This window comes from Staurois parvus, unplaced genomic scaffold, assembly GCF_062004578.1.
Source record: "Staurois parvus isolate SC_StPar_1 unplaced genomic scaffold, SC_StPar_1.0 ptg000114l, whole genome shotgun sequence".
Classification (NCBI taxonomy): Eukaryota; Metazoa; Chordata; class Amphibia; order Anura; family Ranidae; genus Staurois; species Staurois parvus.
The window spans coordinates 858,398-871,605 of record NW_028317910.1 but is presented as its reverse complement, the minus strand read 5'-3'; the positions used below and the strand labels follow the sequence as shown (position 1 = coordinate 871,605).

At 41.6% G+C, this 13,208-nt stretch overlaps 1 protein-coding gene across 1 annotated transcript in view; it reads right to left on the bottom strand.

Moving 5' to 3' along the window:
• Nucleotides 1-222: 222 nt before the first annotated feature.
• Nucleotides 223-13,208, bottom strand: part of FGFR1OP2 (FGFR1 oncogene partner 2) — a 31,824-nt gene continuing 18,838 nt past the window's right edge. Inside the window, exons 5-6 of the mRNA XM_089671691.1 lie at nt 8,538-8,651; nt 223-4,816 (exon numbers count right to left, since the gene is read on the bottom strand). Of these exons, the coding sequence (XP_089527817.1) occupies nt 4,679-4,816; nt 8,538-8,651 (252 nt within the window). The 3' untranslated portion in view covers nt 223-4,678. The remainder of the gene's footprint in view (nt 4,817-8,537; nt 8,652-13,208) is intronic.

The window sequence follows — 13,208 nt, the reverse complement described above, 5'->3', positions numbered from 1 at the left end:
TGGTGATTTGAGGGAACTTTAGCAGTCACAGTGCTTCCTGGATGGTCAATTACTTAACTACAACTTTTATTTGCTGCCTGGACTGCAGCATTCTCAGGAACATAAAATCTATGGGAGGTGGATAGTGATGATACGTGTCCTTTAATAGGTGGGGCTTATACCAAAAGCATCTGCCTATCCTCCAATGAATGGTGAAATAGCCAAGCAATTATACTGAATAAATAAACTGAAATGTGCAGATTGCACCATGTTTATTTTACAATTAAAATAGTGGTATCTGAACACAATCAATAACAGGCACACAATATGGGTACAACACAGGAATGACATGTACACTAACAGTCCACAGCAACAATAAATTAATTACTCTAAAGTATACTTGTGGCCTATGAAGTAGAGGGCAAGCATCCTGGGAGTTATCTTTGCAGCAGAATGTCACTAAGGGGTTAGGCAGCTAATTTAATGGAGCAGGGGAGGCTGCACTGACATTATTTCAGTGGTCTATTCAAGCCTCATGGTGACTTAGAGTCTCTTGTTAGCACATTCTGGCCAATGGGAGAATCCTTTTAAAGCCCCCTGAACGTTTAGGCAGGCCATAGACAATGCAATTTTCTTTCCTATAACCATGGGTTGCAGGAAAGAAAACTGCTCGATTCCTTCATCAACACATTCAGTGTTGATGGGGGAATTCCTCCTGTGGAGGTATTATGTTCTCTCAGGGGGGGCGTCCCTGCCAGAAGAACACTGATGATTGTTAACGGCTATAGCTGCTGGCAATAATCACATGAAAAATCTGACAGGCCGGTTGTAATTCGTACAGCAATTGAATTTGGTACAAATTGGCCTGCCCATTGATTGTTCGAATCTCAACCAGTTCCTGCTGAATCGGCTAAGATTCAAACCATCTATGGCTGGCTTAAATTTAAATCTTCCAAAAATATTCCAGGAGCCTAAAAACAAAAAGGCGTGCAAAATCTTCCACTTAGTTTTCTAAAGCTGTTCCTTGGCTAGCAGCTGCAAATAGGACCTCCAGCTCTCTGTGTGGAAGCAGCGGTCTATCTGCAGACCTATAGCTCATGCTCCCAACTTTGACTTATCTGGGGGAGGCTGTTAAACCTTTGCAGAGACCATTGCCTGCATATAGAGCAAGGGTTATTCTCTGCAGTATGCTGGCAGGAGACAGGTTTTACTACTAAGGATGTGCGTGACTTTATAAAAAAACAAACCTGTAAGACGTTGCACACATTTTGTTTTGATGCATCCGGGATGTATTTATCTAATTTAAACTACAAGTTGAAGAGTCAAAAACATGGCTGTTGCCTCTTTATGTACAAGCATTCGACCAGCACGCTCTACAGACTAGTTCTCCACAGCCGCAGGACTGAGAAGACCTTAACACTTGCAACAAGGCAGTCACAACTAGAGGTAAAAATGATTTCACAACTTGGCTGCCTCGTGGACTTTTGAAGGGGAATTTTTATGGCTTTGAAAGGGTTTACATCACTGTGGATCCTTTTATGTAACAACTTGGCCTCCCATGCAAGAAAAAGTAAAACTGAGTTTAACAGCCCTCAGTTTTTGAGTACAGAAGGCTCTCCAAAAGCAATACACATTTTTCATATATGCCAGTGTCCCCATAATACATGTTTCATCTATACTTTACAGATAATGCAGTGTTACAAATCCCCGATCTCTCTCTCCTTGTGGCTTTCTGTAGGTGCAAACCACTTCTGTGCCATCACCTACCCTTTATAGTTAGCTGGAAAGCCAGTTTATCTGCTCAAATAAAGGATGGGGCTTATGTAGCACCAATTGTGACTGTCTGTAACTGATCCTGCCTACAGCACCCCTGCTTAAAGTGGAACTTTAGGCTGCCATAGAAGAATGGACAGGATTTTTTACGCAGAAGAGACATACTTTGTGTCTTGTGCATTAAAGTTGCCTACCTGCCTATTCATCCCTGTACAGTAAGGTGTGCACGCGCAGCTCACTGTACAGATTCAGCAATGCCGAATCTGACTGCACTCCCACGCAGGTGCGGAAGTGACATCATCCCCGGTCAATGAAAGCGGTCAGTGGTTAAAACCCGGATGCCGGCCGGGAGATCTGGGACATTACATTGCTGGATAACAGGCGAGTATAGTTCCACTTTAATGATACTTGGAATTATAGTACTCATCCCTTTTCAGTACGGAGATCAGCAATGGAAGCCCACCTTACTCCCAGTGATAAGGTTTCCTTTAAATTGTATCTAAACCAAATAACAAAAATGTAATATATTGAAGAATACCAGATCTTAGATGTAGCTGCATTCCTTTTCTTTTTTCAGCCTTTTTTTCTTTCTTTTTAACCTGATGATTCTGGCATTAACACACTCCCTGTACTAGGGTAACAACTCTTACTCACTGTGCAGTAGCTGTGGAAGAACAGGGCCACATGAGCTAAACTGCCAAAAGAAAAGAAAGCTGGCTGCCAAAATTTCAGTGATGAAAAGTAATGATCTGGCAAAATGACAAGCAGTCCTATTCTGGGACCTCCTCCACTGTCATATTTCATTCACAAGACTGGGCTTTATTAAAGAGGTTCCATATTAAACATTGTTGCATTTAACAAAGTGCTGCCAGTTTCCTTTTCTATGAACTTGGCAGGGTTGATCATACTGCTTATGATTAGCAATTATGTGTTTTACAGATTAAAAGGGAGAGAATAAGAGACATTCATTGTTAGGGTTTACATACACTTCAGCTATGACATACTATAAAAGGAAACCTTTAGTGAGAGATATATGTTGGCTACCTATGCTTTTCTCCTCCTGAAAAAGCCAACTGCTTAGCTATACTTGGCTACAGTTAGTTTCACGTTTTTTATCCTGAAACAAGCATGCAGCAAGTGAACCTCTGAGCTCCATGTTTGTAACGTGTACACAACTAAAGATTTTAGATCAGAATCACAGCCAGCAACCTGCATTAAAGGAGAGTTCAGTAACAGTTCATGTGTCTTCTCACTGCAGAGATCCTTTCAGATTGAGGTGATTGCTGACAAACTGAATCTCATGGCAGCTTCTTCCATCTCCCAGAGGCACCAGTGGTGACATTTCCCAACCAGAAGTCCCAAATATACTTAGTTGCTGAGACCATAATACGCTCAGTGGTTATTATTGACTCGAATATAAACGTATACACAAAAAACTGGCGGGTGCAGCTGCTAGACAGTGACAGCTTTGTCATGGCAGGGTAGGAGGGCAGAGACACTGAATTCCAATAGGTTATCCTGCCAATGGAGCATTATAAGGACAATGGGGAGAAAAAAAAAATAGAAGAGCTTCAACCTTTCAATGCCAACCCAGAACCAAAATCTGGGCTGGGTGGATTTGACCTTTAAAGCAAACCTGTATTGGTAACAAAAGTGTTAACAAACCAGAACATGCCTGCTGAAGTTATGACATCTGACAGTGAATGATGGGGGAGGGGTTGGTCTCTACTTAGTAAAAAGCTAAGGCTCCATGTACAGCTTCCGGCTAGGATGCCAGGGGGAGCTTTACTAACAAAGTAGTACAAAACAACACCATTTCAGTACTGTCAGGCTGGAAGGGTGTTGCTGCCCATGACAGGCCCCTGCATAAGAGCAGACAGTGTTTCCCATAACAGGGCCCAAACGGGTAGCCCCAGCCCCCCACAAAAGGGACCCAAATGGGCATCCCCCTGCAAAGGGGCCTAAATGGGGAGGCCTTCTCATTCACCAGCTGAAGAGTAGAGAAGTATCTGTGCTCCCACTAAAAAATATTCAACCATACTTCCTGCCCTAGTGACAGCGGCCACTGGAATATGAAGGTGAGAAGCAATTAAAAAATGTTATAGCTTTCACCAGGACAGAAATGGAGAGGACATTTTTCAATGGGGTCACCTCTGTCTACTGACATAGTCTAAAATGGAATTCCACTCACTTCGGAGAGCTTTCCTTTAATTTCCTTTTGTGTCTCTAGAAGGTGATGGTAAATTGTTCAATAGGGAGACACCAGCTTTGGCCACAGCTGTCAAAAAGGGAGAAATCCCCTTCCCCAGGGGACAGCCCCCCTTACTTTTAGTTGCACTCCAAGACAGGAAGCAAGAAGAAATCTCTACAATGGTGTCACAAACAAAAAAAAAAGAATTTTCTAAGCTTTCATTCACCACTGGAAAAAAAAGTGTATAACTTCACTTTGTCGCATTTAGAGCAATTCTGATTTCTGGAATTATGAATCCCCCCCCCCTATAAAATACAGAACTGAGAGCATACTTAAAGGAATGTAATGACCATCTTGCACTCCACTCATACCATTTCCGTACGCATGATATAAAAATACTTCATAATTTATCTACACGGTTCTTTAAAAAATAGCGCTTCAGAATTTAAGTCCCCATCCCCCCCCAAAGCTAAAATATTGGTGAACTCTACAATGCCCTATAAATAACTTGTGCCATCTCTGGCTAGCAGTAAAATAAGGTCTCCGCTCTTAATTGACATCCGGTTCTGGGTGAAACGTACAGGTATTCCTGCGGCTCTGGGCCCCAGGTGAATCAGTCAGTTTTCCAGTGTACCAGTAGAGGACAGCAGTCACTTTAAAAATCAGATTTCACAGAATTTGGCTTGTTGTTCCTTTAATAGGCTCTGTTCCATCCAGGCGGAAGGAGGCGGGGCCTCAGCTTTTCCGTAAATTATGGTCCGTGCTGTTGACCAGGGCAGAAAGGGAGGAGCTCTCTAGAGATTCATCTTTTCTGAGGTTCAAGAAGGACTCCCGGGTGATCTGGAGAATCTCTCGTAAGCCTCTATTCTCTTGCTGTTGGGGAACAATATAAAGAAAGAAGATTTGATGACAAAGTGAAATAGTGAAACTGCTTAAGAACGTGGTTCAAATAAAATTAAAGCAAATCCCCACTTTTGCAGTCACATTGGAGAAAAACCCACTATATGTTTGGCATGTGTTCCGAATCACAAAGCAAAAAAAAATTCTTAACCTTTTAGATGTTTCTCAGGAGGTGTCATGGCTCACTGAAAGGTTTTTTGAACAAAGTCAGAGTAGTTTGTCCTCATTAACATACGATGCAAGAAGCCCAGCCCCTAAACCCTTTATTAGGACAGTGTTACAACCCATAGAGAAAATCTGCCTACACAGTACACACAGGGTCAGTTATGGCAAACACAGCTTCCCAAAAACAAAGAGAACTAGCAGGATTTTTCCTTGCTGGAGATTCCAGAATAGAGCAAGTAAAAAAGGTAAGCTGCAATTTTTAAAGCCATGCTATGTGAATGAGAACATGCAATAAATATATAATAGGTTTTCTCCCAATTTGGCTACAGTAGTGGAAATCCACTTTAAAGCGGAGCTCCACCCAAAAGAGGAAATTCTGCTTTAAGGGCTGCTCCCCATTAAGGATTGGCACCTTTTGGGGGTGGGGGGCGATCGGAAGTGGAAGTTGTCCTCCCCCCTCCCTCCCTCCCTGTAGTCTTTTGGGACATGTGACAGGTCCCAGAAGACTACAGAACCATTCATGAAGCGCAGAGCTACTCACGCATGTGCAGTGGGTACCCGGCTGTGAAGCCGCAAGCCGTCACAGCCAGATGCCCACAATGAAGATACTGGCCTCCTGGAATCCACACACCATGGGACCGAGGGACAGGTAAGTGGCTGTTTTTCTTAAAAGTCAGCAGCTACAGTTTTTGGTGAGTGGAACTCCGCTTTAAAGCTGAACAACTAGGAAACAGAATTATCCAACATAAAAGTTCCCTTTGTCATTACAGGGCATCCTTTAGGAGTATCCCTAGTTGGAGCCAGTGGAAGGAGCAGACGTTTGTTGTACAACAGACTTGACTTCTGAGGGTTTCTCACTCACCTGTCCATTTCCCCTGACCATGCAGGCTCCACAGTCCCATCCATGCTAGCTCTGATAGTGCACAATGAATGCACAGCGAGACACTAGGATGTCTTATCAGACTTAGTGTGACCAGGACTGTGGGCCCTGCATAGTCAGTGACAGGGAAGCAAGAAAACGGTCTTGTCATGTCCGCAGCACCCTGCTGTACAACTAAGGAAAGCTTCAACCCTATACTGCCACTGTAAAACAGCACATACAATTTCTTACTTCTATTGGAGCAAGCACATTTGCATGGTATTTAGGTAACAGGACATCTACATTTTTATGACAAATTAGTTGTGCCCAGAATTTAGCTTTAAATTATATCTAAAGCCATTTTGTCATAGCAGGGGAGAATTAAAACCTTGTTGTCTTTTTTCTGCCCTCTGTGTACCCATTGGGAAATGTTTCCTTCACTGCCTGTCCTGACGACACAACAGGAAGTTAAAGGAAATCTCTCCAAACTGAGGGAGACAACATCTTGGGTGCCCCGATTGGATGTATTTTCCCTTCATTCCTGTTCTAGTGAAAACTAATAAGTTAGGATTTTCCCCTCAGTTTCAGCCTTGGTGACAATGTTCACCAGCGCAAACAGAAAGGGTGAATTTTTTCAATGGAGAGTAATAAAAAAATCTGGCAAAGTTTTTAACCTGTCACCGCTTTCAAAAACTGAGAGAAGAAACAATTTTGGCTTTACATACAATTTAAACATGTTTTTGAGGGGAGCAAAAAAAAAAAAAAATCCCCCCTACAGCTTTCAAGGATTTCAACCAATTTTACCAAAGACACTTTCTTATGTTAGTCTTCTGGCTATTAAAGCAGTAATAAACCCAAAATCAAACATTTATTATATTGCAGCTTACCACTTCTTAGAAGTGATGGCTGTATTGCTTCCTTTTTTGGCTTTCTTCTATTTTCATCTGATCCAACCAGTAAGTCTGTTGTTTTTCAACAGAACATCTCTCATGAAGTTACAGGGATTAGACACATCATCTACCGCTGGCAGGGGTGCTTAAAAGGATCAGCTTTTATTCATTTATGGAAAACTTATCCCCAAAGGGAAAAACGATTTGTTGTCATTATTAAAGTATTAGCTGGTGTTCAGTTTCTATTTGTTAGTGAATATAAATCTGCTAGTACGTCTAAAACTCGCCTTCCCCCTGACTGACAATGCTGCTGTCCAACTCTGCTCCATGTACTCCTTCCTCCAGAGTGGTGTCTGTATAATAAATGAGGTGTGTTACTGCCACTACATCTTTTGGTAAGCTGGTCATATTACATTTTTGGTTTTGGGTTTAATATTGCTTTAAGTTGGACCATTTTAGCACATTTGTTGAAATCATTCAAAAATACTGCTTTTTCAGGCGTTTGATTATTTTTTTTTCTGCCTGCAAACGCACCTCTATGTTAGCCTAATTGTCCATGCAGACATAGTCATTTACAGGTGAATTAAAAGAGGAGGGTTTACAGGCTGAAAACCGCCCCCAACATCAACAGCATGCATTCAAAAGAGGAGTTTTGGCCAGAAAAATTACTTGCAAGCACGTCTAAGCATTCATTCATTCCACTGGCCAGAATAAATATTCTGGCCAATGAATTCTTAAACGTGTGTGCAGAACGCGGCTTTGCGCATGTTTTTTTAAGGAGAAAAGGCTTTCAGGAGAGTGGAGCAAAAGCTTAGTGTGCACGAGGTCTTAAGAAGTATGAGACATTGGAATTACATGTATAGTCTTATCTTGCAATGAAATAAAAGGCCTGTATTTGCTAATGCACTACTGACAGTTCTCAACAGGTCCCAACAAGGAGGCGGGGGGGCGGTAACAGAGTGCAATCCTTCCCCTCTTTTGCTTCTTGGTTTAGATGTGTTTTGTGGGTGTGCTTTCCTTATGCATGCGCTTCACATGCTGTATTCTTAGAAGGCCCGAATCACAGAACACACAGCATGAATGAGTGGTAGGAGGAGGAGGAACAGCTGCGCACTAACAGGGATGTCACAAACACGCATCGCAAGCAGAAAGCCAACACCAATCGCATATAGGGAGGGACAAATGTGGAGGATCTCTAAAGTATTATCGGAACATTGCCAAAGAAAGAACTGGAGCCACGGAATTTATTGATTATAATCGAGCAGCACAGTGGCTAAATGGTTAGCACTTCTGCCTGGCAGTACTAGGGTCGTTGGTTTGAATCCCAACCACAGCACCACCTGCCTGGAGTTTGCATGTTCTCCCTGTGCCTGCGTGGGTTTCCTCTAGGTACTCCGTTTTCCTCCCACACTCCAAGGACATGCTGGAAGGTTAACTGGCTCCTGTCTAAATTGGCCCTAATATGTGTATATATGAATGTGAGTTAGGAATCTTACATTGTACGCCCCTTGAGGGTTAGGGACTGATGTGAATGTACAATATATATGTGTAAAGCGCTGCGTAAATTGACGGCGCTATATAAGTACCTGAAATAAATAAACATACTGTGCATTTCCACCTACAGGATTACACTGGATCTTCTATTGACATCAGCAAGCAACAGAATGAAAATATGTATACCCTATACTCTCTTAAGTTCAATGCAGACTACAGTGGGAGGCAGTTAGGAGCAGGGGGACACATAAATACATACATACATGTGTGCGCAGACATGACACACCTCAAGTTTTAGGATCCTGTCATATTCCTGGGTACCACATTGTTCATCAATTTCAATTGCACGTTTCATCACCGCCGTCATCTCCGTAATTTTATCTACATGAGTCTGTAAGTCCTAAGAAAAAGACAATGATATCTTCCTTAGTTGTTTCATGGAGATTAAGGAGTCTCTGCTGTTGGAATTAAAAAATGAAAAAAAAAAAAAGCACCTTCCTTGGACAGATGACCATTAACCGTTACCTTTCTTGCCACCCACATTACTGATCTCTGCTGTACCAAAAAGATGCCACTGACAGAAGGATCTTCAGAGTCCGACACTCCTGGTTCCTCTATGAGCACTGTGGTGCCTCCATAGGCCCTTTTCCTATTACTACCTCCTGAAAGGATGTAGGGCCAGCGGATGAACCACAGTGAGTTGTATTGCTCTCAACCCTACAGGTATTTCATTGCCTCATTATTTGTGTAAAGAAACAATAAAACCACAATAGCTCCAAATTTGTTTTCTGTGTTTAAAGTGTTACTAAATCCAGGAAAAAAAACTATGAAAAAGAATTCACAAAGAGTAAGCGGTTATATTACGGACAGGTATCGATACCCATGTGTATCATTTTCTGTCCATAATGTAACCGCTTTCTGTTTGCAAATTCTTTTTCACAGTTTTTTTGCTGTGTTTGGTTACTGAGCAGATATAATATGTTCAGCGATACAAGTTAATATTAAACGGCCTCAATCTCTTTTGTTGTTATTCATTACTAAACCCCGGACCCTGCATTCACTATATCTGGTCTCCCACAATACACACAACATGGAAATGCAATTATTTTAGTAAATATAAACTGCTAAAGACCTTTTTTCATCAACAGTTAGAGCAGTCTTGTGACTTCTATCAGTGTCCAGGTGAGCACTGGTTAATAAAGCTTGTAAAAGGAGTTTTCTCTAGGAGGATGGAAATCCCCTGACCTCTGTCTGGACAGTGCTGACTGGCCCTGTGCTGATCACTTGAACTCTCACAACAACAACAAAAAAAAAAACTTCTCTACACACCAAACTGAGCATGTGCATGTGACTAGATTTAGTCTGTATCAGGTGGACATTTCTACAAAAAGAGAGGCAGAGAAGACAGGATCAAACAGCCTTTTTACACAATGCAGAGGATTAACCCCTTAGGTTCCACAGTGAATATAACAAGCATGCTTTACTGCATATACAGACTGATTTTACTGTTGTGGGTTTAGTAACACTTTAAGTCTGCTTTAAAATTGTTAAAGCCTTGAAAAAAAGATAACCCTTAAATCATCTACACTTTGTTGATAAAATCTAAGCCTAGTCAAAAAATGTACTGTTGGGCTCCTTGTATAGCTGAAATCCTCCTCCTCTGATCTCATTCCTCTTCCTGTGAGTGTGGGTTAATGGAGCCAAAAAAGCCCATTTGCACTCATCCAGAGCATCAACTATGCCCACTTCCTCCATTCATAGAAGTTGTACTATAGCTTCTATGAATATAAAACAGTCTCTGAATTAGGGAGGTGGACCTATCATTCATCCACACGTCCTCCATTCAGAGTCTCATTCATTTCATCGGGGGGGAAGGGGGGGGGGAATTGGAGGAGGAGGATTTCAACCAAATAAACACAGGGGCACCTCAGACTGATAGTAAAGTTTTTCCCTTGTGCTGAAGCTAAACTTAGGCTTTAATGGGTCATGAGACAGTAAAGGGGAGTATTTGCCAGCTTGGTATTTTGGGATAATATACTGAACACACCATCTGTACCGTTCTAATAAAATGTTATTACAAGCCAAGCTGAGAACCACCAACTATGCAAACCTACAAAATTCCATAGAAAAAACAACTAAAGGGTTAAAACACGCTCACAGCAGTGGTTTTAAAGTCTAACTGCAGGCTCTCCTATTTTATACAGAAGTGACTCAGGCAGCTGTAAATCCACCCGATCACTTATTTCTCTTGCTCAGTGTATGAGTGATACAGTGTTAGGTTTCACATACACTGGCATCTCCTAAACTTGAATTTAGCAGCTTTTGGTGGTTTTTTTGCCAACACTCCTAATCTCATCTCCATAAAAGCCTAGGTGTCCAAGTACACATAGGCTATTAGGAGCGTTTAGCAGCTGCGGCATTTAGGTGAGGTTAAACCTCCCCAAGGTTTTTGCTGCCAGCCGCATGAAAATGTAAAACGTGCATAAACGCAGTACAACATTTACATGCATTTTTGCCATGTTTTGATTTTCCCGCTGCCTTGATATGGGTAGACTAGTGTACATGTAGCCTTAGAATGCATTTGAATTAATCTAATTGTATTTTTTACTGAAAGCAGAGATTTTATTACCAGCTGTACAAATATAGTGTGGCTTAAAAAAATTGCAACTGACATTATTTTGTTCTATAGGTCCTCTGCTTTCAGAAAATATACAGCAGGAAAATTAAGTATTGAACACGTCACAATTTTTTTTAAACATGGTGAGTATATTTCTACAGGTGCTATTGACAGGAAATTTTCACGTCGGTAACAACTCATACATACAAAGAAACCAAACAAATAAGTTCAGAAATTAAGTTATGTGTAACAAAATAAAATAACACAGGGAAAAAGTATTGAACACGCTAACTGAAATTTATTTGATACTTGGTACAAAATCCTTTGTTGACAGTTTCAAGACACCTCCTGTATGGAAAAATTGCTGCATGCATTGCTCAGGTGTGATTTTGGCCTATTCTTCCACAGTCTTCAAATCTTGAGGGTTCCGTGGGCCCCCCCTGTGAACTGATTTTTTTATTGGATTCAAGGCAGGTGATTGGCTGGGCCATTCTAGCAGCTTTGTTTTCTTTGAAACCAACTGAGTTTACTTGGCTTTGTGTTTGGCATCATTGTCTTGATGAAATGTCCACCCTCATTTCATCTTCATCATCCTGGTAGATGGCAGCAGATTTTTATCAAGAACGTCTTGGTACATTTTTCCAATCATCCTTCCTTCAAAGATATGAAGTTTGCCAGTACCGTATGCTGAAAATCAGCCCCACACCATGATGTTCCCACCTCCAAACTTCACAGTTGGTATGGTGTCTTTGGGGTGATGTGCAGTGCCATATGACCTCCAAACATGGTGTGTATTAATCGCATCTAAAAAGTTCAATTTTGCTCTCATCTGACCAGACTGTCTATATTCTCCCAGTATTTCACAGGCTTGTCTAAAGGTTGTGCAGCAAACTTAAAACGAGCTTCAACATGATTTTTCTTCATCAATGGAGTCATGCCTGGTGAGTGTGCATACAGGCCATGGCGGTTGTTTACATTACTTATTGTTTTCTTTGAAACAATTGTAGCTGCTAATTCCAGGCCTTTCTGAAGCTCTCCACAAGTGGTCCTTGGCTCTTGGACAACTCTTCTGATAATTCTTTTCACTCTTCTGTCAGAAATTATGCGAGGAGCACTTGGTCGTGACCGCTTTATGGTGAAATGATGTTCTTTCCACTTCTGAATGATGGCCCCAACAGTGCTCACTGGAACATTCAGAAGTTTAGAAATCTTTCTGTAACCAATGCCATCAGTATGTTTTGCAACAATAAGGTTGGGAAGGTCTTGAGAGAGCTCTTTGCTTTTATACATCATGAGAGGTTTCTTGTGCGATAACCTTGGTAATGACTGAGACACCTTTTTATACAGTTGCAAGAAAAAGTATGTGAACCCCTTGGGATTACGTGGAGTTTTGCATGAATTGGGCAAAAAATGTGCTCTGCATGTCATCTAAGTCACAACAATAGAAGAACACAGTCTGCTGAACATAATACTACACAAACATTAGATGTTGCCATGGTTTAATTGCACATAACATGTAAACATTCACAGTGCAGGGAAGAAAAAGTATGTGAGGCCCTAGCTTAATGACATCTCCCAGAGCTAATTGGAGCCAGGAGTGAGCCAACCTTGACTCCAATCAGTGTGATGATATTGGATGTGTTGCTGACAGCTGTCCTGCCCTTAAAAAACACACCTGTTTTGGGTTTACTGGTTTCAAGAAGCACTGTCTGATGTAAACCATGCCTCGCAGAAAAGAGCTCTCAGAAGACCTACGATCAAGAATTGTTGACTTGCATGAAGCTGGAAGGGTTACAAAAGTATCTCCAAAAGCCTTGATGTTCATGTGTCCACGGTAAGACAGACTGTCTACAAATGGAGAAAGTTTAGCACTGTTGCTACTCTCCCTAGGCGTGGTTGTCCTGTAAAAATGACTGCAAGAGCACAGCGCAGAATGCTGCATGAGGTAAAGAAGAATCCCAGAGTGTCAGCTAAAGACCTACAGAAATCTCTGGCACATGCAAACATTTTTGTTGACACATCTACAATAAGGAAAACATTAAACAAGAATGGAGTACATGGGAGGACACCACGGAGGAAGCCATTGCTGTCCAAAAAGAATATTGCAGCACGTTTGAAGTTTGAAAAAAAACACCTGGATGTTCCACAGCACTACTGGCAAAATATACTGTGGAAAGATGAAACCAAGATTGAGTTGTTTGGGAAGAACACACAACACTATGTGTGGAGAAAAAAAGACACAGCACACCAACATCAAAACCTCATTCCCACTGTGAAACATGGTGGAGGGAGCATCATGGTTTGGGGCTGCTTTGCTGCCTCAGGGCCTGGACGGATTGT